At 45.1% G+C, this 25934-nt stretch overlaps 1 protein-coding gene across 2 annotated transcripts in view; it reads right to left on the bottom strand.

Annotated features, from left to right (window-relative positions):
• Znf462 (zinc finger protein 462) overlaps positions 1–8716 on the bottom strand; it is a 77596-nt gene extending 68880 nt beyond the window's left edge. The window contains exons 1-3 of one of the 2 annotated variants that reach the window (XM_038348075.1): positions 8497–8716; positions 2183–7803; positions 1260–1424 (exon numbers count right to left, since the gene is read on the bottom strand). In XM_038348075.1, coding sequence (XP_038204003.1) covers positions 1260–1424; positions 2183–7803; positions 8497–8716 — 6006 coding nt within the window. The remainder of the gene's footprint in view (positions 1–1259; positions 1425–2182; positions 7804–8496) is intronic. The other variant, XM_038348076.1, reaches the window with a different exon arrangement.
• Between the last annotated feature and the right edge of the window lie 17218 nt (positions 8717–25934).

Genomic DNA, 25934 nt, shown 5'->3' with positions numbered 1-25934 from the left:
AAGCTAGTTCCAGGACAGACTCCAATGCTACAGAGAAACCCTGTCTCGAAAAAAAAAGTTGGCCTTGGTCATGGTGTTTCTTCACAGCAATAGAATAGTCACTAAGACACTAGTCACCTAAGAACTTTGGGCCATTTGGAAATGAACCTGAGCAGAGATCTTTGCTCCCAGCCTCTATCTCGCAGATAAAAATGCCACCTCCAAATAAAGGTTAATGTGTGATTAATTCCAAAAGCTAAGGAGTAGGCTGATTCTTATGTTATCCACTTTTGAAGTAGCTCGTTGGATTACCAAGTTTTCTCTCGTCTGAGTCTAGGAAGCAAGCCTGGGACACACTACAGCAAAGTATAAGCTACCTTCCTTGTCCCTGGGTTGCCTGTGTTCTCATCAAAGACAAGGGTTCAGTGTTCAAGAAAAGATAAGCTTTACCTTCAGAGTAAACAGGACACAAAGTGAAGAAAGAGCAAATAAAAAAAAAACATATTCCAATATCCAGATGAAAAGGGCAGAAACCTGAATTAATTTCTGTGTTCAGAAGCGGGAAGTACCTAACTATATTCTAGAAGGTACGGTGGAGAATTGGCAATTGAAACAGCAACTGCTTTTGGATTATGATATTCAAAACCGATAGTCCTAGTAAAGGCAGGGGCCGGGGGATGGAAGACACTGGCTGCATAATATGGAAAGATGAGTGTAGCAGACAAACCAGGTCTCAAAGGTTGTTAGCTTTATATTTGATCAATGCCCCTTGCACAACTCAAAGAACCTAGAAAGAAGAAAAATGCGGACTCTCCTGGACTGTCGCATGCTCGGGCAAACGACGGTATGGCTGAGGCAGTGAGAGGCCCAGGTGATGGGAGCAGAGCCCACTCAATTCCTCCCATGGGCTCTGGCAATTCAGAACGATGATCTACTGACAAGCAGCATGAAATAGCATGACCCCGAGCCTCCTTACATGAGAATGCAGGACCATCTTGGTCCACCAAACCGTGACCCCAGAATCAGAAACCATATCAAAGGCAAACCTTTCCCTGAACAGAACGATTCGGAAGGTCCAACCTGCAAAGAAATCAAAACAAGCCGAAGCGAGACAAGCATAACTCAAGAGTGCCCGCATCTCAAGCCACACTCTGCCCAGTGTTTCAAGTGATGGGTTAATAAATAACTCAGATATGCGCGCGTGAATGCACACATGCACACACGCACATATGTTTGCACACATACATACACGCCAGGTACCTGGACCTTCCCCTTCTCACCTTCACGGCAGCAGACACAGACGGGACATTGCCATACTGGACATGTTTGCGGAGGTGGTTGCAGATGGCTCGAAGCGTTGGGTGCACTTCCACGCAGAATTTACACTTGTAGCCCACCACTTTCCTCTCCTTGATCTTTGGCACCTCTTCTAAGTGACCGAAAGGCTGGTAAAATACAGTGATCGCCATCAGTACACCACACCCTCCCACAAAGGCAGGCACTGCCCTCTTACAGTTTACTGGATATTGTACTTTAAAGAGGTAGACCAAGGAGACAGAGGCAAGTATCATATATATATAAATCAACTTCATCAGCCGTGACACATTGCCTACTAGACGCAGTCACTAAAACCCAGTTAGGCTCGGTCTGTGGAGAAGCCCGTCGTAACTGCTACTAAGTTCCCTGGCTTTCAGGCCAGTTTTGTCTACACAGGTGAAATGTTGCGCAGCTATTCCTTTAACGAACTTCTTGATTTAAAATTTAAAAAAAAAAAAAAAAACCAAAAATCTATTCCTTGAGATGTTAGGTTCCTGACACAAACATTAGAGACCAAGCCATAGCTGAGAAGGGCTAAGGATACCAAGAAACAGCCCCACAAATGCCTTCGGAAAATCAAGCATTGTCTAACTAGGCTTCAGCATACACTACTTGGCAAGAAGACATACATAGAAACCACACCAAACCTCCCCTGGGGAGCCATGGGAGGAGTCAGAGGGAGAAAAGGAGGGGAGCAGGACCGTGGAGTGGGGTGAGTATAGAACGGGGGATAATCAAGCTCGAGATGTTTAATTGACTTATTGAGCTCTCTGGCAAGCTAAGTCACTAGGAAGCCTGCAGCAGTTTGGCTGGCAACGAAGAAGTGCGTGTGGGCACCAGTGATGAGAGGCCTCCTGGGGGAAGGGAAATCAAAACATATCCTTACCCTCTCTTGTTTGAAATCTGCAAAAGCACCATCTGCATATTTCTGCTTGCTCAAAAGCTGTTTCCTCCTCTCCTGACGTTTGGCACGCTTCTGGAATTCCTCATTGTGAACGTTCAAGTGTGAGGTCAGCTCGGCTGTGCTTTGCAATTTGCTATCGCAGTGCTTACACTGGAAGGTGGAGTTCTGGAAGCGGGGGCCGCTGCCGAGGATGACGAAGTCCCTCTTGAGGTCCCGGCTGTGGTGGTCTGTGTAATGCATGCACAGCAACTCGGCCGTGCTGAAGGACAGCTTGAAGCATTTGATGCAGCGGAACGGGAGCCACTCAACGTCCTGAGCTTCGCCCTCCACCTCGGTTCTCTCCAAGCCGCTTCTCTCTTCTTCTTCCATCAGCGGGGGTTTCTCGTGTTCGTCTGCATAGACAGCCGTGAAGTAGCCCCCCAGCTTGCTGGCGTGTTGCTTTTTTGGGAACACCCCCGGGTGGCGCTTCATATAATGAGACACGATGCCTTTCTTGCTAAAAGACTGGAAGGAGCATAAGGAGCACTTTTTCTTCTCCACGGCCCGTCGCAGTTCCTCGCTCAGCTGAGGGGAGTCGTCTTTGGGTGGGGATGGGATGATCACCTTGTTGGGTTTGTCGCTGATGGTCCTGGAGGCCGCAAGGCAGTGGGTGTAATACGCATCAATGTCGTGGCGCTTCTGGTAGTGGGCTGCCAGTCCCTTGCGAATGGGATTGGTGTAGGCACACAGGGCACACTTGAAGAGATTGTTCTTGCCCTCGGGCTGGGCACGGACATTATTGTGCTTGATCCGGTAGTGCCTGGCAATGCCCTTCCTCGTGGAACAGAAGTACTTGCAGAGTTGGCACCGGAACACAGTGTGGGAGACCAGATGCGAGGTAGAGAAGTGAGAAGTAGACATGGGATCCTCTCCCACCTCCTCCTCCGTCACTGAGACCTGGGAGGGGCTCACTTCAGTGGTTATCTCAGGCTCCAGGGAGACAGGCAGCTTTGGGGGAGATGGGGAAAAGACGTCAAACTCAGGCTGGTTGTGGTACTTCTCATAGTGGATTTTGAGTTTCTCCAGCGTGCCGTGTGTGTACGGACATAGCTTACACCGGTAGGCACCGTACCCTTGTTTGAAAATCCTGCTCGTCTCCTCCACGTCATTCTGGGTTATGTCAGCAGACTGCTCCACATCGTGCACAAAGTCCTCGGCGGTCACCTTGATGGCCGGGTGTCGCTTCTGGTAGTGGGTTAGGACGCCATGGATGCGGGTGTTGATGTAGGGGCAATGCCTGCATTTGTAGACCGCCCCTGGGTTGATGTCAATATCCTGTGCGAAATCAGCAGCCTTCACTTTCATACCAGGATGCTTCTTCCCGTAGTGGGTGAGGAGGCCGTGCAAGTTGTTGTACTCAGACTGGCACACAGTGCACTGGTACGGGGTGGAAGAGATGGCAGGGTTCGCTGAAGCCAGATGAATGCTTTTCTCTGGGGAAAGTCTTGCATCCTCTGGGCACTCAGCTTCCTGCTCGGGGAGGGGGGTGGGCAGACTGTTTTCACAATTCACGGGGCCTATCAACTCCTCGGGTGCAAGGATGGCCTTGTCCACGCCATCTTTCTCCTTGATGATATCCAGCAGCACGGACTCGTCACCGTTCATGGCCCAGGGGTGGAACGCTTGGTAATGATTGGTGATGTCCCAGATGGAGACAGCTTCAAAAACACAGTCCCTACACCTGTAAGTTTTGGCTTCAGCTGGCATGGTGAGTGTGGGAGAGGATGGGTCTGGCCCAGCCCAGAGTTTGGTAGCCATATAGGTGTAATCGACATAGTGCTCGGGGTGCCTCCTTTGATAATGCAGGAGCAAGCCACTGGGCTCCATGTGGGAGTAGATGCACCACTCACAGTGGTAGCCAGCTTCTATCAAGCCATCCAGAAATGCCCATCGCATGATGGACGTGACTGTGGCCTTCAGGGCAGGGTGGTCTTTCTTGATATGCTTCCTCAGGGCATAGAAATAGGGGGAGGTATATGAGCACTGCCTGCACTTGAGCGCTCGGAGTTTTGTCTTGTCCCGCTCCATACCAGAAGCCGGGAGAAGCACACAACTGGCGGCCTTCTGGTTTCGGTCACAGAGGCTTCTGATAGTGGCCGTGTGCTGCCGGATGACATCTGCGTTGGCCTTGAAGTCCCGGTGCTTCTTCTGATAATGAATGAGGACACCTTTGACTGTCCGGTTCCCGTAATCACAGTGCTGGCAAAAGAACATCTCCGTCTCCACGGGAGGGCATTCTCCCTCAGAGCTGCTCCGGTTGAGCTGCATGGGGGCGGGAGGCCGAGGGGAATCTTGGAGCCCTTCGGTCCCTCTCAGCATTGCTGCTGTGGGGGGAGCCTGTCTGATATATTTGGCAGTGACCTTGATTTCTGGGTGTCTTTTCTGGTAGTGGACAAGCACCCCCACAACCGACCGGTTGCTGTAGGAGCAGTGTTTGCAGTAGTAAAGCTCAATGCTGAGGTCTGGTGGTGGGGGCTGTGGGGGGGGTGGGGAACCCATGTTGGACATTTTGGGAGACAATGGAGCACCCACCTCAAATGATAATTGGGAAAGGGCAGAGCCTCTGTCCACAGACACCATGCGCATGGTTTTCTGGATCCTAAAGTACGAGGCCTTTTCCTCAGGGTGTTTCTTCTGATAGTGAACCAAGACAGAGTGCATGTTGGGGCTTGCAAACGAGCAAACATCGCAATCGTAAACGACCACCGTGTTGACTGAAGGGTCCTTCTGGTTTTCACATTCCGGAGTAAAAGTCTTGGGAGGAGTGTTTTTGTTAAACGTAGCAGGCATACCACCACCACGAGCCACGGGAGTGGATGTCGCCATGCTCTTGGGAGCCGAATTCAGAATCTCCCGCAGGGTCTGGGACTCAGCATTCAGCCCTTCCTGCTGCTCGACGACATAGCTCGAAAAGATCATGGCGTTGTTGATTTTGACTGTGGGATGCATTCTTTGGTAATGCGGCATCAGGCTCCTTACGTTGGGGCTTGTGTAGGAACAAAAGCGACATCGGTAGATCAGGTCTGAATGGTCAAAATTGAGTACATTCATGGCCTCTGGGTGATGCTCACCATAATGCTGCTGGAGGTCTTCGAAGTTGGTGTAGTCGATGTAGCATTCCAGACACCTGTACACTGCGCTGTGGTCATTGGGATCCAAGATATACCTAAAGCTGAACTTAATGTAGGGGTGCATTCGCTGGTAGTGCGTGCTAACACTCCGGGCAGATTTGTTATTAAAGTCACAGTGTTTACAATAGTAAAGCCTTCCAGAGTCACCGAAATCTGTATTTTCACTATTGTGTTCCGTCCCATAGATAGGGGGTTGAGTGTTCAGCAGGGCTGCGTTGGACACTTGGTGATCTTTCATGCTTGTTGAAGAGCCATAATAGTCCTCTTCATCTTCAGAAAGCGTGAGTTCAATCTCGGCCCCATTGGTAGCATTATAATCATGGGTGATACTTCTGTAGTTGGGCTCCTTCTGGGACTCACTGGTGTCTCTGGCCCAAATCTGTTGGGCGGAGAAGGAAGCAGGAACCTCCAGGATGGGTTCTGCTGACTCCTCTTCCCTGTCTAGCTCAACCTCTATCTCTACTTCATTGTCATCCTCTTCCTCCTCATCGTCCTCGACATTGATGATCGCATCCTCCTGCAGTTTGGTTTGGTTGATTTTGCTCTGCAGGTTGCTTGCTATCTCGTCAATCCTCGTCCGCTTCTTCACGGGCGACAAATCAAGAGGAAAGTCATTTGCCAGCTTCCTAGAGGCCTTAGCTACAAAGTTATTCTTGGAGGACAACCCAAGAATTGAGGTCTGACTTTTCTTCACAGTGTTGCTGGAAGAGGGGTGGCTCTCTGTCTCGTTTTCCAGTGGTAGGCTTGAGGGCTGCCCCTCGAATTTTGGCAAGTTGTCGCAGAAGGAATGCTTGTGTTGCTGATGGACTCTTAGCCCTTTTAGAGTCATGGTGGAGTAACTACACATGGTGCACTTATAAGGGTGCAAGGGTGGGACCTGTGTGGGTGGCTGTGGCTGCTGCGTTGGTGGTGGCTGCGACTGGGGTGGCACCTGGTGTGGTGGCTGCAGCTGCGGCGGCGGCGGCGGCTGCTGCAGCGGCTGTGATGGTGGCGGTGGCGGCGGCGGCGGAGGCGGTGGCTGTGGCGGCTGCTGCTGCTGCTGCAAGGGATCCAACATGACTCCTGACTTCCTACCGTTGATGCTGGCGCTCTCGTAAGAGACCATACCTTCGTTCAGAGAGGAAGAGAGGCTTTCACTCTGCGAATTCACAGCGTCCCAATCGGACGTACCCGTGTGACACTGTTTGTGAGCCCCCAGTTTTAATGAGCTCTTACAAGTAAATGGACACTCATCACATTTGTAGACGGCGGTCTTTCCAGACAAGTGGATGTTTTCTATGTGGCGGGAAATGCTGCGCCGGTGCATGGTGAGGAAAGGACAAAAGGGACACTGGAATCTATTCATGAACCTCCTGAACGGAATCCCCTTGGTCTCTAAGAGTTTGTTGCCATCAGAGCCCATCAGCTGCTCTGCAGTCAGGCCTGATGCCTGATGATCCATAACACTTAAGCCGTTCTCGCTGTCCATCTCATTTAACTCCTCGTCAGAGCTGGAGTCATTCAGCATGCTGTTCGTGTCCAGGTCAGCCGACGAATTAGTCAGGTCAGACATTCCATACCGGGACCTATCCGTCAAGTTCACAAGGCCAGAATTATGAGGTGACTTCGGCTTCATCTGAGGGTAAGACATAGAAGAAAACTTGGAAGCTGAAGAAGAATTGGGTCTCATGACGGAGTTGCCGACGGAGCCCCTGTAATTGGAGACATTAGTGTTGGGCATCTCCCGGCTTGCAGCATTCATAGACAGGTAGGGGGAGGTGGACGTGGGGCTGGGTTCATTATTATTCTGCACTTCCGGCGTATTCGGCCCTTCTTGCTGCTGCCTGATATTAGAAAGGATCTTGACCATACTGCGGTGTTTCTTCATCATGTGGTCGCACCAGCGCTCTCGGCGGGGGGTCTGGTAGCTGCACCACTCACAACAGAAGTTACCGCGAGACTTGGTCAAAGGCTTAACCATGGATTCTAAGATGCTGCGCTCCACAACCTCCGCTGGGAGTTCCTTGCAGGGGTCCTGCAAGGACACGGGCGGGATCACAGGATCTGGCAGTGGGGCAGGAGCAGGTGGTGGTGCCGCGGTCTCCTTCAGACTGTTTTTGTGGTACATCTTCTGATGCTTAATTATCCTTGCCCTCCGAGGTGACTTGTACGTGCAGAACTGGCAAGAGAAGACCTTTCCAAATCCCTCGTGCATCATGATATTATAATTTAAGGATCCTGGCACAGGAGGTCCTGGTGGACTCCCTTCAGCTTGAGCTCCATGGACCTTCCTAGTATGTTCTATGAGGAGATTTTTTGACCTGAAGTAGCGTACGCAGAACTTGCACTGAAAAAATTTGTTGGTTGGTTTGGGATTAGGGGCAATATGCTGACCGTAATATCCTGGACTGTGGCCATAGTAACTTCCGCTTCCCAAAGCAGCTGCACTTTGACCTTTATAAAGAGAACATTTAAGAGCAAAATGAGAAAAGTAAAACAAAAGAGAATATAAGATTCACCACACAAATCAGCACGGTTACAGTTTTTCTTCACTAATAAGTACCACATTCAACAGGCAGGATGACTTAACATGAAGTCCTGAAGACCATCCACAGAGCGCTAACAGTGAAGATGTCATGGATAGCTTTAGGTACAGAATAAAGACAACTTTCATCAACTCTAAGATTTATTCTAGAACTTTCCAAGATTCTTTGTTCTCAAACTTAAAATGAGGACACACAGGGACACTACAGGGATCAACACCTAGGATAACTAAGAGAAATATCATATCTAAATAGTAAAACTAGCTAACAGGGAGCAAGAAAATACAGAAGCTGCACATAAGAGCTATGGTTTCCATTTAATAATAATAATTGTCAGCCGGGCGGTGGTGGTGCACACCTTTAATCCCAGCACTCGGGAGGCAGAGGCAGGTGGATCTCTGTGTGTTCGAGACCAGCCTGGTCTCCAGGACAGGCTCTAAAAGCTGCAGAGAAACCCTGTCTCGAAAAACAAACAAACAAAAACAAAATAATAATAATAATAATAATAATAATAATAATAATAATAGTCATCATCATCATCATCATCATCATAATGGAAGAGCAATTAAGCTCTATCAGACATGTAAGTTTAGTGCAGGATTACCTGATAAATCTTCTGCAATCACAAACTCATCCTTTATAGAAGAAAACTCCACCTCTGTCTGGTTGCTAGCATTCATGGACCCGGATGGTGGCTCGTCGTCATTGTCCTCTGCAACATCAGTGGGCTGCAAGAACGCAGTATGGACATCCTGGATGTGCGCCTTCAGATCTTCGTAGGATGGGGCTCGGAAGTCGCAGCCGTCACACTGAAGCACCTCCATGATCAGGGGCGACCCTCTCTCACATCAGGAACCTGAGGCAGAAGACAAAAGGAAGCATCACGAGGAGGGCGCTCACCACAAACCTTGAGAGGCTACAGATTCGTGAAGGAAATGAAACCCAACATCAGTACATTTCTCCTGTTCCTCTTTGCCAACTCGAACACTGGCCACAGAAAGGCAATCAGATACAATAGAGACAAAGTCCTTGATTTCCTAACTTCAAAGGAAAGAAACCCCAGATAAATGTTTTCTGCTTTGACAGATCTTCAAATGCCACTTGTCAAGGAAACATTAATACTTCAAAAGTTTGTGCAGTTTTTTTGAGTTTCTCCACCACATCCAGAATCCTAGGTAACTTAATATTGATTCTGATTTCTCCTTGGACCTTTTCTTTTTGAACTAGAATCTTCTTAGAAGGGAAGAGGACATACCCAGAAAAGGGCAAGGAAATTTCCATTTCTTTTCTCCAGTTCCATCTTATTACATCAGTGTTTTAACACCAAATGCTAATAGGATTGGTTCTTAGAAATGGCTGTGGCTTTTAGTGCTGCTTTTATTATTTTAATAATTTTATTGATACTGGGGTTCACATCTTTCTTCCTTTCCCCAAATAGTGCAGCTCTCACCCATGAGGTAAGTGGTTATTCGCTCTTTTACTACCTACCAATTAAAACCTAACAGCTTCTCCAGTCTAATTAGGTCATAAAATATTTCTCATGAGATTTCCAAGCAACCAACTTTAGATGACAGTTCAGTTTCAGGTTTCGGATTGTACTTTGGCACTTCGGTTTACCTGAAGACCACAGAGACTAGTAGTTCTCAAGAGGGGCTTCTGAATCAAGGCTTTCCTTTTCCTTTTTACAATCATCAAGTATACACTTGGATACAAAACAACAACAAAATCAACCTGGGAGCCTAGTGTGAAATAAAGCAAAATGTGGTCCATTTGTCTTATTCTGTAATTTGCTGTGTGACTAATATCTATGAAAAGCTTCATGCTAACTCAACGCAAAGTCCCACCGTGAAGAAGTCAAAAGCATACTGGGAAGGTGCAGTTCTTCCTATGTTAACATATGTTCCTACGTGGAGATAGCCGGTTACTATCTGAACAAGTAAGTTACATGAAGTGCATCACAAGCCCTACGAAGTCTTTGTCATCTAGAACCAAGTGTCTTACGAATTCAAGCTGCAGCCAAATCTTTTTATGATGCCATTTTCTATACCTCACATAAAAGTCATGTGATTTCTGCTGGAGGAACAAAGTCCGGTCATGATGTGTCAGTTGAGTGCAAGGAGCCAGGGCGTGAGGGATTTCTACCAAAGAATGCTTTGGCCAGGAGCCTGCTAAAGCAAGTTCTGCCCAAGTTCAGTTTTGGACAGAGCTTTGCAGAGTGAGACAGAGACAGATATTTTGCCTCCTCTTCTTTCACCCAGCAATTTATCCTATTTCAATAAACATTGAACTTGGGCACCAGAGTCCTTTCAGCTAACTAAGTCTCAATATTCCAGATACACAAGCTTTTATGTCTGAGCACCAGCCTAAATTGTGTGGAAGAGGTTGCTATCAGCTCTGGATCAAATTACAGCAGTCACTGAGGCCCCACCCCACTTCTCCTTTCGCACAGTCCATTAGACCTGAAAACAAATTTTTCCATGGTGCAGACGACTCCTGCATTTAGAATGCTTCACAGAAAAAAAAAAAAAAGCAGATCATCCAATGCGCACTCCCCATCCCCCAAGCTTAGTCCTTTCATCTCAGCCAAGCAAGCCACAGCTCTGCTGAATGTGTTTATCACACTTCCAGGAGATAGGAGCTCCTGCGTCACTGAACCTCTAAGACTCACTAAGCTGCCCTAGTCCTCTGAGCTGGAGGAGCAGCCATTTTAGCTCAGAGCCTCTCCTCCGTGCACAACATGGCTTCTCTTGGATTCTGCTAGGCTGACAATCACCAGTGAAACGCTACAAGGGCAGGCTGGGCGCTCCTCCTAGGCTCTGCTCTTCCCAACAAAGAAGGAACTGTTTTCATTTCTTCCCGAAAAGCAGCACCTTTCTCCTCCTCAAATGCCATTCACCAAGATCTCCAAAGGCTCTTTTATTCCATGACTGATAGGCTGGACCGTTCGTCCTAGCAGAATCCTGGTTAGATCAGGACGTCCCTGGAGCAGTAAATTTAGGGGTGGCCTGGAGAGGGGACCTCCAGAATGCCTTGGTTTCTTGGGAGGCGTCCTTCCACACACAGAAGACGAACCATCCGAGGCTGCTAGCCAGATTCCAAAGTCTAATGACCTTTGTTAATCACCAGCCAGCCTGTCTGCATCAGCAGACCCTGCCAAAAGACACACCCTTCAACACAAAGGCTGTAGCTATTCCTTTTAAAGGAGGTTCTGTGAAAGCTCCATTGTGTAGCTCAGAGGAAAACAAAATCCCTTCCCTCCAAACTCCAAGCCTTTAGAAATAATGCAACAAAGGGCTTTCTGCTGCGTCTCTTTTGGAGACTTTGAGCCTAGCTTGCGCAAACCATCCACAAAAATGGCCCAGGAGAGCGGAGCACCTTCAGCATTGGGGCAGTCCAACCTCGAGATGAAGTTCATCTCTCCACACACTCCTCTAATATCTTGGTGTCTTCTGAAGCTGTTATCTATCAAGGATGCTAACCTCATTGGATGCAAACACTAACAATCTCCTTGTTCGGCTACAAAGGAGATTAAAGGGTTATAAGATCAGAAGGGGGGAAAAAAGGAGCCACTGATTTGGAAAAAGAAAGAGATGATGAAAGTGATTTTCTAATGGGTTCTAGCTTTAATGTTGTTGCAGTTTTGACCTCAAAAATAGCTCAGAGCCTTAGAAGAGGTTAATCTCCAGGCAGCTCATGTGGCTACCAGCAGGTAGAGCTGAGTGGCCTTCAATCTGATGTTCGCACCAATACTGAAATGAGAATGTAGCCTACTTGGAAAGCCATTTTGTCTTTGTGTACACGGCACTCCTGAATGCTGACAGGAGAAGAAAACAGAAATGGCTAGCGTGGCCCAAACAATCCAAGGAACTTGATATATTTATGAGACTGTAGAAGTACACATGGGCAAACCCGCAAGAGCAGCGGGGTGGTAGGAAAGGACAGCCACCAAGCATGCTGAATGTGAGATGAGCCATCCATCCGTCAGTCAGGAGGTATGTTTGTGGAGCAGAGCATAATCCTCTAAGAAGCCAATAACATTGGGGAGGGGGGGGGTGGAGCCTATATCTTTGACTGTTTCATGGACTCAGAAGAGCAGCAACTGGAAGAGACTAACCTAGGAAGTGTCTGCTTTGAAACAGTGATTCAAAGTGAAGAGCCTGGCTTTCCTCATTTAATAACACGCGCGACTACGAGATTAACGATCTTTTCCTCACTTACCAAATCAGCACAATCAAGAGGAGAAATGGAAGTCTCTGAACCAACTGAAAAGAATGTTGTTTTTAAAGGTCAGGGGATCGTTACGTAAACCAAACAGACATCCCCACCTCCTGTCCCTCCCATATCTCCAGGCTCCTTAAGGTCAAATTCTCTTCCTTCACATAGCTCCACATCTACCGCCACAGGTGAGACAACACCTGTGAAGCAAGGGTACCTCCTTTTAAAACGCCCTTCACCCTCAGTGACCAGTTCTCAGTACAGGAACCCCTAAGCCATCTTAACTGTTCCTCAAACTAGTTTTCATGAATGACTTCTTTGCTTCATCCTGAAAAGTCTGAATTTCAACTGCACTGTTTGGCTGAGAAACTCCCAAATCCATTGGCTATGTTCAGCAATGTCTTGAAGACATACAGCCCATGCTAGAGATCTGGGAAACACACAGAGGAACGAAGAAAGGGGTGGCACGGACACATCCCGCACTTTCTCCTCCTCAACACTAATTTTCATTGATGCCGTTGTCCACCCACTGGTGCTAAGAACTTCAGGGTCCATTGTGCCCCGGGTTTCCCTTCTGGGGAGGAAAAGGCAGTCAAACCACAGCGTCACTGTGTATCGTTCCAAGCACACATGTCACTGGAGGCTGGAGGTGTCCTTGCCGCTTCAAGGCCTTCTCAAGAGCCCTGACACTTTCCACCCTTGTCCAGGTCAGCTTGGCCAATGCTCCTCTTCTCGCTTGATGGCCAAGAGTAGAAGGTGGTCTTTAACTGCCTCCAGGAAGTGGCCGAATGAATACAATCCAGGCCTGCCTGTCTAATCCTCTCTCTGACCACAGGACTGCAGAACAGAACCGAAGCTGTGAAGCCCCACAGCTATGTGATTAAGTAGCAACTAATTATAACCTTCAAAGCCTTTGAGAACCAGATCCAGATATACCAGAAGGTGCTCCTTCTCTGTCCACTCCAGAAACCTACTTTCATTTAGTAGATAGCGAACTCCCCAGACCTCCTCAGTCACAATTCTAATGAAGGGCTCGAGTTAACGCCTGCTATTTGTCCTTGCTTCTCTTACTTTCCCCTGAGGAAAAGCATGAATCATCCGAGGAGAAGATAGGCAATAGAAAGGATGCATAAATCTCCCAACAGTCGGGCCAGAAAAATCAGCAGCCTAACCACCACCCTGAAAAACTGTGTATTTACCGGTCAGAGGCTATTCACACAATGAGGTCAACGGGCTAGGAGATGGAATAGGCTGATATTTCTAGTAACAAGCCCAGAACCTAAGAATAAGACGGAGGCGCCAAATACTAAGTGACAAATCTGTAAATTCAGAGTTGTTACTTTTGGCAATGAAGGGTGTTTTGGGTCATTATTAATCATGTGCTCTTGCTGGGCCCAAAGAGAAAGGTCTACTTATTTAAAACCATTGAAAGACTCTTTCAATAGTACTAATTGGGAATCTCTTTCAGAAATAGTAGTGAGAGAATGCAGCTACAAATACAGATTGTCTCATCATACAAGCACATATTTCATATACATATTATAGCTATATGTATATTATATGAGTATGCATTGGTGAACTAGCTAATTTTTTTGGTTGAACTTGATCTCTGATGGTTTAGCAAGACTGAGGACAGGCCTGTTCTGAATCAGCACAACTGGTGTGTGTGTGTGTCATTCCTGTGTTAGTTAAGAAAACAGCAACAAAGGAGGCCAACGCCGGGCTCCCTTCATTGATCCCACAGCATTCGGTAGTCGTATAGATCGTGGCTCAGCATGTGGTGTCTTCAAATGTCCTATCAAATGTTTATACAGTTTGCTACATGATCTAAGCAGCGCTGTGTGCTCTTGGCAATTTACCACATTAACGGAAGGTTTAACTTATCAGGGAGGATAAATAATTAAGGAATTCAGAAGGGAGACACAGCTGTTCTTGAAAAACAAATATTGAGAAGAGAGCAATTTGCAGTCATATATATATATATATATATATATATAACCCCCCCCCCATATGAAACCAAATTGAAACAGTAGCAGGAAATACCCTGAGACCAAATCCTGCCAATGCATGCAGCCTCTGCGGTACATGACCAATCTTGTCCATCTGCAGGACCTTGTACACAAACAGAACGTCTAAAGCAAGAAATTGGCAGATTAACAACCCAGTCACCGTCCGCACAAGGATGAGAGTCTCCAAGTTATCTCTTATTTTAGGATTGCTTTGCTAAATAAAGTTTCCAATGTCATAGAGCACACCAGAGTAATATTTCACAACGAATACCTGTGGAGGTCATCATTAAGAAGAGATGAGCATCAAGAGCCGTACTTTAAGTAGCTAAAAAAATGTCAGCTATGTAAGCAAGAAGTGATCCTGGCCGAGCAACCTGTTACGAAAGCGAGTAGTGAGTATCTTGTACAGAAAGATACTATGGACCTTGTGGAGAATTCAGGCATTCCTTTGCAATGATATAAGGCGAACTGAGGCCAACCAGCCAATAGGCAGTCTGCCAACACCCCTGTCCTTAGCAAAGGAAGCCTGTGGATTGAACATGAAGATAAAAAGAGAGAAAGGAGAAGAAAAGAAAGGGAGGAAGCTGGGTGGTGTCTTAGCAGCTTTAGACTTCATTGTCTATGGAGGCAGATTTCATTGTCTATGGAGGCAAACCTGTTGTTCACCAGGTAACTCTCAGTTCTGAGAAGTGTCTGGGGCCATTTTCTTGAGATGTGGTTTAGAAACAAAATGAAGATGCCTCTCCCACACTAAAGTTCTCAAAATGCAACCAGGACAAAAAAAAAAAAAAAAAAAATCAGAACCTGGCTCATCATGTTCTTTCAAATAACGGGAAAATGTTCTTGGTGTCAAATAAATAAATTAGAAGTGATGAGGCCAGGAGGATTCCCTGAAATGTCATGGGCTCGCAGGGAAGTTCTTTGAAAACTTTGAAGCCATTCTTACCCTCAAATTTCAAACAAGAGAGAACTGATTTCTCTTTTCCAGAGCCAAATCTCACCCTAATGGCAGAGATAGGAAATGGCGGTGTTCATTTACAGAGTCCTCAGAATGCGGGCTAGGTTTTCCACACTATAAGGACTCTCATTATCAAAATTGTAAAATTAAAGGGAAGTTGCAGACAAGCTGCTGGGTTTTTATTGCCGAGCTGATTAAGACACAAAGTAAGCAGAACCCTCCCTGAAAGCCATCTTCCACGTTAAGAAAGACCAAAAATGAGCATTTCCTCTTTCCTCAGGGACTTGCCAGGCCAACTGGCCTTGGACATTGGATGAGCCCTCACAACCCGAACTGCTCCTGGCTCCTAAAGCCCCAGTCACACACAAGGACATCAACTCTCCATCGGGTGTCAATGAAGGAAACCATCCTATTGTGTATCTCTTGTAACTCAAAGGCAATAATGGGGAACAGGTGCTGACTTGTGGAGTATTTAAGAAAGATTTGTCGGAGCAACTCCTTTTATTTGGGGAAGGCACCACACTCCCAATCCAATCTCTTGGGAGATTTGTTCACCTGCTGTTTACTCAAAAAGTTTGGACAAGTTCATGGGTGACATGGATGGAATGGAAGATCATAAAGACCACACTTCCTCTTAGATGTGGAAACTCAAAGAGACAGATCCTGAGAAGGATGTTGGGGTAGAGGTGGGGAGAAGACGGTTAGCAGGGTTGAATAGAGTTGTAAAGATAAAACTTATTTTTTTTTTCTGGTGCTAAGGATCAAGCACAGGCTCTCAGACATGCTAAACACTACTGTCTGAGCAACTTCCAGGCCCTGGGTGGAATGACTTCTAATCTTCCATATAGCACTGTGGGGTAACTTTAGCTGACAGTAGCTAATTTAAATTCTCCAATAAATAATAGGGAAGATTCCAAATGTTGCCATACAAAGAAATGATACAGGTGAAGCAATAGATATGCCATTGGCCCCAATAGGATCAACACGGACATATTTTTTAAAAAAAAAAAAATCACACTGCACACCCAATGATATGTACAATCACTATATGTCAATTAAAAGCATATTAATTTCTTTTTTTTTTCCCCTTTTGGTTTTTTGAGACAGGGTTTCTCTGTAGATTTTGGGGCCTGTCCTGAAACTAGCTCTTGTAGAACAGCTTGGCCTGGAACTGACACCCGTCTGCCTCTGCTTCCCAAGTGCTGGGATTAAAGGTGTGCACCACCAACGCCCGGCTTTTAATTTCTTTTTTTAAAATTGATATTATTTAGCTATGTATTTTTCTCCTTTCCCTTCCCCTCCCCTTAACCCTCTCCCATGGTCTCCATGTTCCCAATTTATTCTGGATTTCTTAATAATAAAAAAGAAACCATCAAACTAGATACACTCCTTACATGAGAACTGACTTAAATCTACCTGAAAGGGTTAGGCCATGACACAATTGCCCTTTCAGATAGTTTCTTTTCTCACACAACACTAAGCATGACAAGACAGGGCTGCTCAGGTATCTAGCATTGAGAGTGTTAGACAGCATGCTCACTGGAAAGCCAAGCCATGGCTGGGTCTACAGGGCCCTCAAATAAGATTCAGTCTTTATTTATGAAGCATTCTAAGATGGGGATGTCTGTTTGGTTCATATATTGATCTTCTCTTGGCTTCTACCATAGCATAGTAGAGCCTTTCAGTAGACTGTGTTCCTTTTTTGTCAAATTAGCAGCCCCCCCCCAAAAAAAACCATAAAAAACAAAAACAAACCAAAACAAAACAACATACTATTTATTTACATAAGAGACTAATGGGTACATAATAAATGGGATTTTTTTCTCTTGGGTTTGTTTGTTTTTCTTTTGCTTTTTGAAAAGGAGTCTCAGGCTGGTCTTAAACTCACTACAAAGCTAAGGATAAGCTTGAACTGTTGACTCTCCTGACTCTAGCTCTCCAGTGCTAAGATTATACTTGTGCACCACCATGCTTGGTTTATGGAACCAGAACTTTGTACATGGCAAACAAGCCCTCTAACAACCCAGTCACGAGGAGCCACGAGGAGACTGTCTTTGACAGCTAAGGAATATTTATTCTCTTACAATTCCCAATATATTTTTCACCACATCAATCTGCTCTGGCCAACTGCTGTCCCCCAAGAACTATCAACAAACCTCAATGCTTGCCCATGAAACTCTATGGACTTTATAGTGCTTAGACACTTGGCCAAGCCCCACATTCCAAAAATCTTTAAGGATAAGACCCACTTCTGTCCAAAAACTTAGATATGCTGTCTGATTCACTACTGTGCCATTAAAGAGAAAGAGGAAAGAAAGAGCTGGTGGGTGAGTCTGCAGGAATGCCTATTCAGCCAATTAAAGAATTTGTTCTCAGGCCACTAAAACCAAAAAGTGACAGTAGTGTGATGTCTCTGTATGCCATCTTTATCTTGAGCAAGTCTTTTGAGGCTCTTCCTTTGATCGTTTGGCTAAACTAAGAGATTAGACCATGATATTCAACCTTTTTATATAAGACACCAGTTTTACAAGATTTCTTTCTCACATCTGAAAAGCCACTTTGCTGATTGAGTTCATTGGGTTGCTTTTTACCATCTTCCCGTGGCTGTCTTTCCATTATTCACATCTGCATTCAAAGACTGTTTCCAAGGGTCTTCTCCAGACAAGACCCATCTAATGTTAGGCACCACCTTCCCCCATGAGATGCCCTTCCCAAGGCTGCGCATGTTCAGTTTCTCTCAGGCTTCCTATTTCCTTTGCTTCTGGTTTGATCTCCATCTTTCTGCCCCCTGGCGTGCACACACACACACACACACACACACACACACACACACACACGCAGTAGAGTATTTCAGTTGGCTTTGTCCTTAATAAATGAACCGAATGAAACAGGCCTATCTGTGTTTTCGACATCTGTCTTGTTCACATTGTTATGCTCAGTCCTGGGGACAGAGTTATTCAGTACAACAGACACACAGCAAATAGAAGTTGAACTAAAGTCATGGAAGGGAATAAATGAGTCAGAGCTTCCAAAAGACCAGAGTCAAACATACCACAGAAGACTGGCCATTAGCATGTGCAAACCCCATGTCACCAGCAGTGACTCCAACCAGAGCCAATTCTGCCATCATCTCACGAAATGAATGAGTGAAAATAGATCCATATCTATCACCAAGCACAAAACTCAAGTCCAAATGGTTCAAAGACCTCAACATAAAGCCAGCCACACTGACACTTATAGAAGGGAAAGTGGGACGTACACTTGAACGCATTGGCACAGGAGACCACTTCCTAATTGTAACCCCAGTAGCACAGACACTGAGAAATAATTAATAAATGGGACCTCCTGAAACTGAAAAGCTTCTGTAAAGCAAAGGACACAGTCAATAAGACAAAACAACAACCTACAGAATGGGAAAAGATCTTCACCAACCCCACATCAGACAGAGGTCTGATCTCCAAAATATACAAAGAACTCAAGAAACTGATTATTGAAAGAAAAATTACCCCAATAAAAAAAAATACAGACCTAAACAGAGAACTCTCAACAGAGGAATCTAAAATGGATGGAAGACACTTAAGGAAATGCTCAATATCCTTAGTCATCAGAGAAATGCAAATCAAAACAACTCTGAGATTCCATCTTACACCTGTAAGAATGGCCAAGATCAAAAACACTGATAGCAACTTATGCTGGAAAGGTTGTGGGGAAAAGGGAACACTTCTGCATTGCTGCTGGGAATGCAAGCTGGTACAACCCCTTTGGATGTCAGTGTGGCAATTTCTCAGAAAATAAGGAAACAACCTTCCTTAAGTCCCAGTAATACCACTTTTGGGTATATATCCAAAGGATGCTCAATCATGCCACAAGGACATGTGCTCAATTATGTTCATAGCAGCTTTGTTTGTCATAGCCAGAACCTGGAAACAAACAAAATGCCTCTCGACTGAAGAATGGATAAGGAAAACATGGTACATTTACACAATGGAGTACTACACAGCAGAAAAAAATGACATCTTGAAATTTGCAGGCAAATGGATGGAGCTAGAAAACATCATTTTGAGTGAGGTAACCCAGATCCAGAAAGACAATTATCATATGTACTCATTTATAAGTGGTTTTTAAACATAAAGCAAAGAAACCAGCCTACAAATCACAATCCCAGAGAACCTAGACAACAATGAGGACCCTAAGAGACATACATGGATCTAATCTACATGGGAAATAGAAAAAGAGAAGATCTCCTGAGTAGATTAGGAGCATGGGGACCATGGATGAGGGTTGAAGGGGAAGGGAGAGGCAGGGAGGGGAGCAGAGAAAAATGTAGAGCTCAATAAAAATCAATAAAACTAAAAAAAAGAAAAAAAAGAAAGAAAAAAGAAAACTATTGAAGCCACATTACGGCCGGGTGGTGGTGGCGCACGCCTTTAATCCCAGCACTTGGGAGGCAGAGGCAGGTGGATCTCTGTGAGTTCGAGACCAGCCTGGTCTACAAGAGCTAGTTTCAGGACAGGCTCCAAAGCTACAGAGAAACCCTGTCTCGAAAAACCAAAAAAAAAAAAAAAAAAAAAAAAAATGAAGCCACATTACAGCCACTGGGTGATTACTGACATGCTAGGAATTCCAAGGCTTCTTCCATGGAGAAGGAATCTCCAGTAGCCTTGTTCAGTTCATGTAGATATCACACTGCTAAACTGTCTGAATTGATAGATACTTGTCCCCTCTGCAAACCATACCTCCACTACACTACTTTATGCTTCTCCACAAAGCACAAAGCACAAGAAACATTTCTCCCCCTTATACACAGACACTGTGTTCAGCAGACAAAAGCTGAGCACATTATGTAGGAGCAGCTCCCCTCCTTAGCTATGCTGTGATTTGAGCCTTCCAGAAGAATCTACTCTAAAAGCTGATTATCTGCAGGCTCAGAACATTTACTAGAAAAGAAATCTTAAAAGACTAGCTAGCCCAACCTGCTCCAACATCTTCCTCTTTCAGACCATAAACGGAAGTCTTAAGAAAAGTAACCTATCCAAGACTTCCCGGGACTTTTGACATTCAAAATTTGAGAACGGAAGTCAGCAGTAAGGGCATACATGCTTATCAACAGCTTTTCCCACTTCAAGTCATGTTTCTTCTCAGTAGAAGGATGAGTTTCCTCACTGGGGAGGCAGACCCTGTCACTCCAGCGTCTCCTCTGCTCTGAATTCAGACCCAGGAAACCAGGAAAGGTGCGAAACCTGTTGCGTGTTCAAAGACCGTCTTAGGCGTGCAAGCGGCGTGTTCATCCTTTTGGAAAGCACATGGGGAGATTGAAAATTGTTGACAAAGGTATGAAGAGAGGAAGAAGCGCTGTAGCACTGAATTACCTTTCTTCAGACTCCAAGTTCACGGAGTCAGAGCAAGGTTATGGAGGAGCTTTATGCCTGCCAAATCCACCCTGTGAGAAACATCGTTTTGTTTCTTACAGAAAATGTGCTCTGTCAACAAAGTCACTGAAGAGCTCAGCTGAGAGAGCCTTAGGGACACCTGGAAATATTAGGGTCAGATCCATGGAAGGCAGAAAGCAGAAGCGCAGTTAGAAACACCTGGCAAGGAAGACAGCTTCCCAGTGGTTTATCCACTGAGCCATTGAGACCAACAACACCAGAGCATTGTTGGTAACTCTCGCCAAGTCAAAGAACAAATTTTCATCTCAAACTCACTGCAAAGTGGCATTCCTTCTTTTCTTCCTTTCGCTCTTTCTTTCTGTTGTTTTTGTTTTGCTTTGTTTTTCGAGACAGGCTTTCTCGATGTAGCCCTGGCTGTCCTGGAACTCACAGGCCAGGTAGGCCTTGAACTCAAGAGATCTACCTGCCTCTGCCTCCCGAGTGCTGGGATTAAAGGTGTGCCCCACAAATATCAGTCAGGGAAATCCCCACCCTCAGGCTGTTCCTGCCCCCCTTTACAACAAAATTAGCAAGACAATAAAGCAATGGCTGGGTCCCAGGAACTGGGAAAGAGTTGACCTTCACAACCAGGGAAGGAGATTAAACCAGACCCTCCTCAGAGGTGCTACCTGAGACTTCCCTCAGACCTCCAGCACCACAGGGTTTTAGGAGGCCTACGAAGGAGGGAGAAGGCTGGCCTAGGGTACCAAGCTAGCTATTCAGGAGACTGGCTCCCTCAAGTTCTCATAAATGTGCCTCAGTAAACACATTGGTTCACCCAGCTGAACTTCCCACTTTGGTTGGCCAATGTCTTTCCCACCTGGAGCGAACAGACAGCTCTTTATCCCAAGAAACATCCCAAGACAATGTGATTAAATGAATACTAATTAGACAGTTTTAAAGATCCAGTAAGAGGCTGGGGGGTGGTGGCACAAGCCTTTAATTCCAGCACACCGGAGGCAGAGGCAAGTGGACCTCTGTGAACTCAAGGTCAACCAGGTCTACAAGAGCTAGTTCCAGGACAGCAAGGACTGTTACACAGAGAAACCCTGCCTTGAAAAACAACAACAACAAAAAGACTGGGTGAGGGATGGATCAGAATACTTCTAAGAGTTGTGTAAAGCCTCAGGACTCTAGAATCTTCCACAATGGAAGCCTTTGCAATGAATGAGCCTTCTCCACAAGACAAGTGGGCTGATGTCTGTATAACAGGGCAACACAAGGCTAAACTGTCAATAAGAAACCCCAGAAAACACAAAGGTGTTCGCAAATTCCTTAAAAGAAGGGTTTATGCATCGATACAGCCAAGAACTTCCAGGGGAGATGGGTGCTGCTGCCAACCAAAGCTTGGCTAAGGGAAAATATAAAGGAACGGGGCTTAAACTTTAAAATCGGAGTTCAGAGACAAATCGTTAGCCGTGTACAACATAACCAGGATCCCTTAGACTGCTAGAGGACTCCAAAAGAAAACAAACCAGTCAGCCTCAAACACACTTTGGGGAGAACTGAGCTGGGCTTCAGGAGATTTTACTACCCAGAAAATGTAGGGGTGAGGAAGGGGTCAGAAACGGTTCTAATAGTTACATCACAATCAACAAGTTAAAGAAAAATATACTGCAGGAGGGTACAAGGAAGACATGGCATGGAAAAGACCAATGAACAATCTCTTCGGGAAGAACAGGACACAGAAGACAATTATTAGATATAGCAATTAACAGAGAGTCGATGGAGGATGAGATCAAAGATGAGATGATAAGACATCGGAATGAGATCAAAGGCAGCTGGCACTTGAAGAAAGAAACTGATGCCGCAAATAATACCACTGTAGAACTAATAAATATATGAAAGTTAGAAGAGGAACAGTCCGCAAACCAAAAACAAAGTTGATGATATGGAAAACAGTCTTCAGAACACTGAGCGAGAGGCAGAGGAAGGGGGACAAGCAGATGAAAGCAGGTAGGAAAGATGACAGATAAGGGCTGAGCAGAGATCCAACAGACAGATGAAACGTAGTCTAGAAGTCGACAGCAAAGCCAAACAAAACACGCTCAGATCTGGGGGTAGAGAATAGTTAAGGCGACGGAGTGGCTGACGCCCTGGGAAAAAGTAAGGCAGAGTCATCAAAACTGAGCCACGTGGTGATGGGGGCTTCAAAGGGGAAACACGAAACTCGAATCACTTTGGGACAGACGGGGGAAATGCTAAGTGGCCTTTGGGGTTTTTCACTGAGACATTCAGCAATGGCCAACAGGGAGGCAGTGTCTACACAGACTTGAGAAAAAAAAAAATAGGACCCATGTTGTCAGTCCCCAACTAAAACGCCCACCGTTAACAAAAATGAAAACAGAAGACAATAGTGTATTTGCGATTAACTCCTTTTCAAAGGGCTACTGGGGGCACCGGAGAGATGGCTCAGAGGTAAACAAGAGTGTACCTCTTGCAGGAACCAGACCTAGATTCCCAGCACCCACACTGGGCTGCGCACAGCTACACTTGGGGACCTGATACCGCTGATCTTCTCAGACGTCTCCACTCATGTGCACACACCCACACAGAGACAGATAATTAGAAACGAAATTTTAAAAAGTACTCACTGGTAAGCGGTACACTCAAGCAAAAGCAAAGTTCCCAACTCGAGATCTCAAGAGGGAATGCTCAAATTAGTAGAGGCCGTGTGCACTGAGTCCGCTTGCCCTTTCAACCACAATCAAACGATTTATAATACTTGCGAACAAAATATAAACTTTTAACTGAATGATAATAATAAATGATTCTGTAATAGCCCCCAAAGTATACACAAGGTTAAAAAAAATCCTCAAAATATTTTAATAAAATGGCAGGGAGGCGTGAAGAGAATAACCATATTTAGGTGAATATTCATAGCCCACACACGAGTATTATGTAAATATCTGATAGTGAAGTTAATAAAACTCATGAAAGGGGGAAGGGGTGGGGCTGTGGCTCAGCTGGTAGAGTTCTTGTCTAGCATGCACGAAGCCCTGGCTTTGATTACCCACACCGCGTAAAATTATGTAGCGGCACATTCCTATAATCTCAGTGCTCAAGAAGTGAAAACAGGGGAATAAGAAGTTCAAGTTCATGCTCTACTGTGTAGTAGGTTTGAGGTCAGCCTGGGATAATGAAGTACTGACAATATAAAAAAAAAAGCGAAACAAATAAATACATAATTCCATGAAACTTCAGATAAAAGTATAAGTGTGCTAATTAAAATGAATGTTTAATTAGTAATAAAATAGAACAAATTATGTAGCGTTCAATCACCAGAGGGAGGAAATCAAAGACAACGTGGATGGTGGTGTAAATGCAGAAGACAAAGAAGATTCAGCGGAAATAGAAACGAGAATGTAGACAGTTAACCAAGTTCAAGTGAGCGAGTTCCATTGATATGTGTTAATTGGATTGCCCCCTTCTCTGGAGAGAATCCCAGAGTAAATGAAAAACTAAAACTATGATTGTGTTCTGCTTATAGAAGAATACATATAGCCAAATGACACGAAGTTTGAGAGTGATGGCGTTGTATCAAGAAGGACAATAAAATAAAATAGAGCCTCTCATCAGTATTATCCATGGCTAAAGTCAAGACAGATGACAGAGACAAATTCTCTATAATGTAAGAGCACAATCCACAATGAGAATTTACAATGAAAATCTGTGCCCACCTAGCAGCACCAATTAGACACCAGAGCAATGGCAACAGACACAAGAAATAGGTATAAGCATTTAACAGACTGCATGGAGAAAGACAACTAAGAATATAATTAATATCATTAATAAAATTGAGTTAAGAGATACATTTCAAATTTTAGATCCTAGAAATAGAAAACACACTTTTGTGTTCTTCAAGTATCTGTGGGATATTGACAGAGGATTTCAAGTGCCTGTGGAGGCTTCCGGAAGTCCTTAATGCCCAAATTGAGAGGGAATAAATGACAAATCAAGAACAGCGGCTATCGTTCCTATTTGCAATAGAGCTTGGGGGAAAGGAGGCAGATTCCCGAGCACTCGGGTAATTATTTTTAATATTCTACTGAATAATTTCTCAGATAATCACAAAATCTGAAAAGGAGACTATCAGTTTTAAAAAGGTACAAATCTAAATGTGGAATTTGGCAAAAAAAAAGGGGGGGGGATAACTTAGAGGACATCTTGTAGTTATACCAAAATTTATACACTGATAAACCACAGAGCTGGCGGTGTAGCTCAGTTGATGGAGTATATTCCTAGATGCAGAACCCTGAGTGCAACCCTGGTACCATACAAATAGCTTTGAGGGCCTCCACCAGTACTCCCAGCACCTAGAAGGTAGAGGCAGGAGAAAGAGTTCAAGATCATCCTTAGCTAGGGTGGCCTGTGGTTGTAATCCCAGAACTAAGGAAGCAGAAGCAGGAGGATCGGGGGTTTGAGGCCAGTCTCTTGCTAAGCATTGATATTAGAGGTTATTGAGGGCTCCAGGAGATCCATAATCCAGCAAACAAGAGTAGATGAAAGAAACCAGGTAACAATTCGCACTGTTTGCATGCTGCGGAAATACTGACCAATAATACATTTCTATCAGAAAAGAGACAGAAAGCTAAATAGTGAGGGTGGGGAGGGATTACCTTTGTCCAATCCCAAGAAATGATGTGAAATTCTATGAAATGAGCTGAGGAATTTAGTCTTTACAATAAGTAAAATACATTCACAATTCAGGGTAATTTGGCGAGAAGACTAGCCATCGGGGAATTTCAACTCCTTATTTCAAGTTTCTCCTCCAGCCACCTTGCATTCCATTTGCAACCTGGACCTCCAGGTCTCTAATAACCTCATTATCGCAGAAAATCTGTACTCAGATAATCTAGCCTTTGGGTCATGAACATGATTTTCAGCTGACACCTGTTAAACCTCAAGCCTCAACCAACAAGTGGCTACAATCCCTTTAAAAGGCATTGATTTCCATGAAAAGACCAGCGCTATTCCAGTTCCATCGCAAAGGGGTTCAAGAAGGTAGAGGGAAAACTGGCCCAAGCTCACAATCCATTTGTTTTTCCTCTTATCCAGAACAGAGTGGATGAAAATTCTCCTTCAAATTCTCTTTGCATAGCCTCAAATAGGCGCCTCAGAAAATTCAGTTGGAAAGCCAGATGCTTGCAGAGCCAAGTCTGTCTCCACTCTACAGTCCCTGGTTTTGAAAGAGGTGTCCATTTTGCATGGTCTTTGTCTGATCCTCCTGCCACAATGGAAGGTACACTCCCATTTCCAGTCTAAGTGACGACCAGACTTGGGTTCCTGTTCCTTCACGGCTTCATCTGGAGTTCCTGATAGTAGACAGAACAAGAAATCCTGACTTAGCCCTGACTTAGCTCTAATCTCTGTAACTTTGTGTTTGTTTTTTTTTTTTTTTTTTTTTTGAGCCAGAGTTTCTCTCTGTAGC

Source organism: Arvicola amphibius, chromosome 11 (assembly GCF_903992535.2).
Source record: "Arvicola amphibius chromosome 11, mArvAmp1.2, whole genome shotgun sequence".
NCBI lineage: Eukaryota > Metazoa > Chordata > Mammalia > Rodentia > Cricetidae > Arvicola > Arvicola amphibius.
This window is presented reverse-complemented; position numbering and strand designations above follow the sequence as displayed.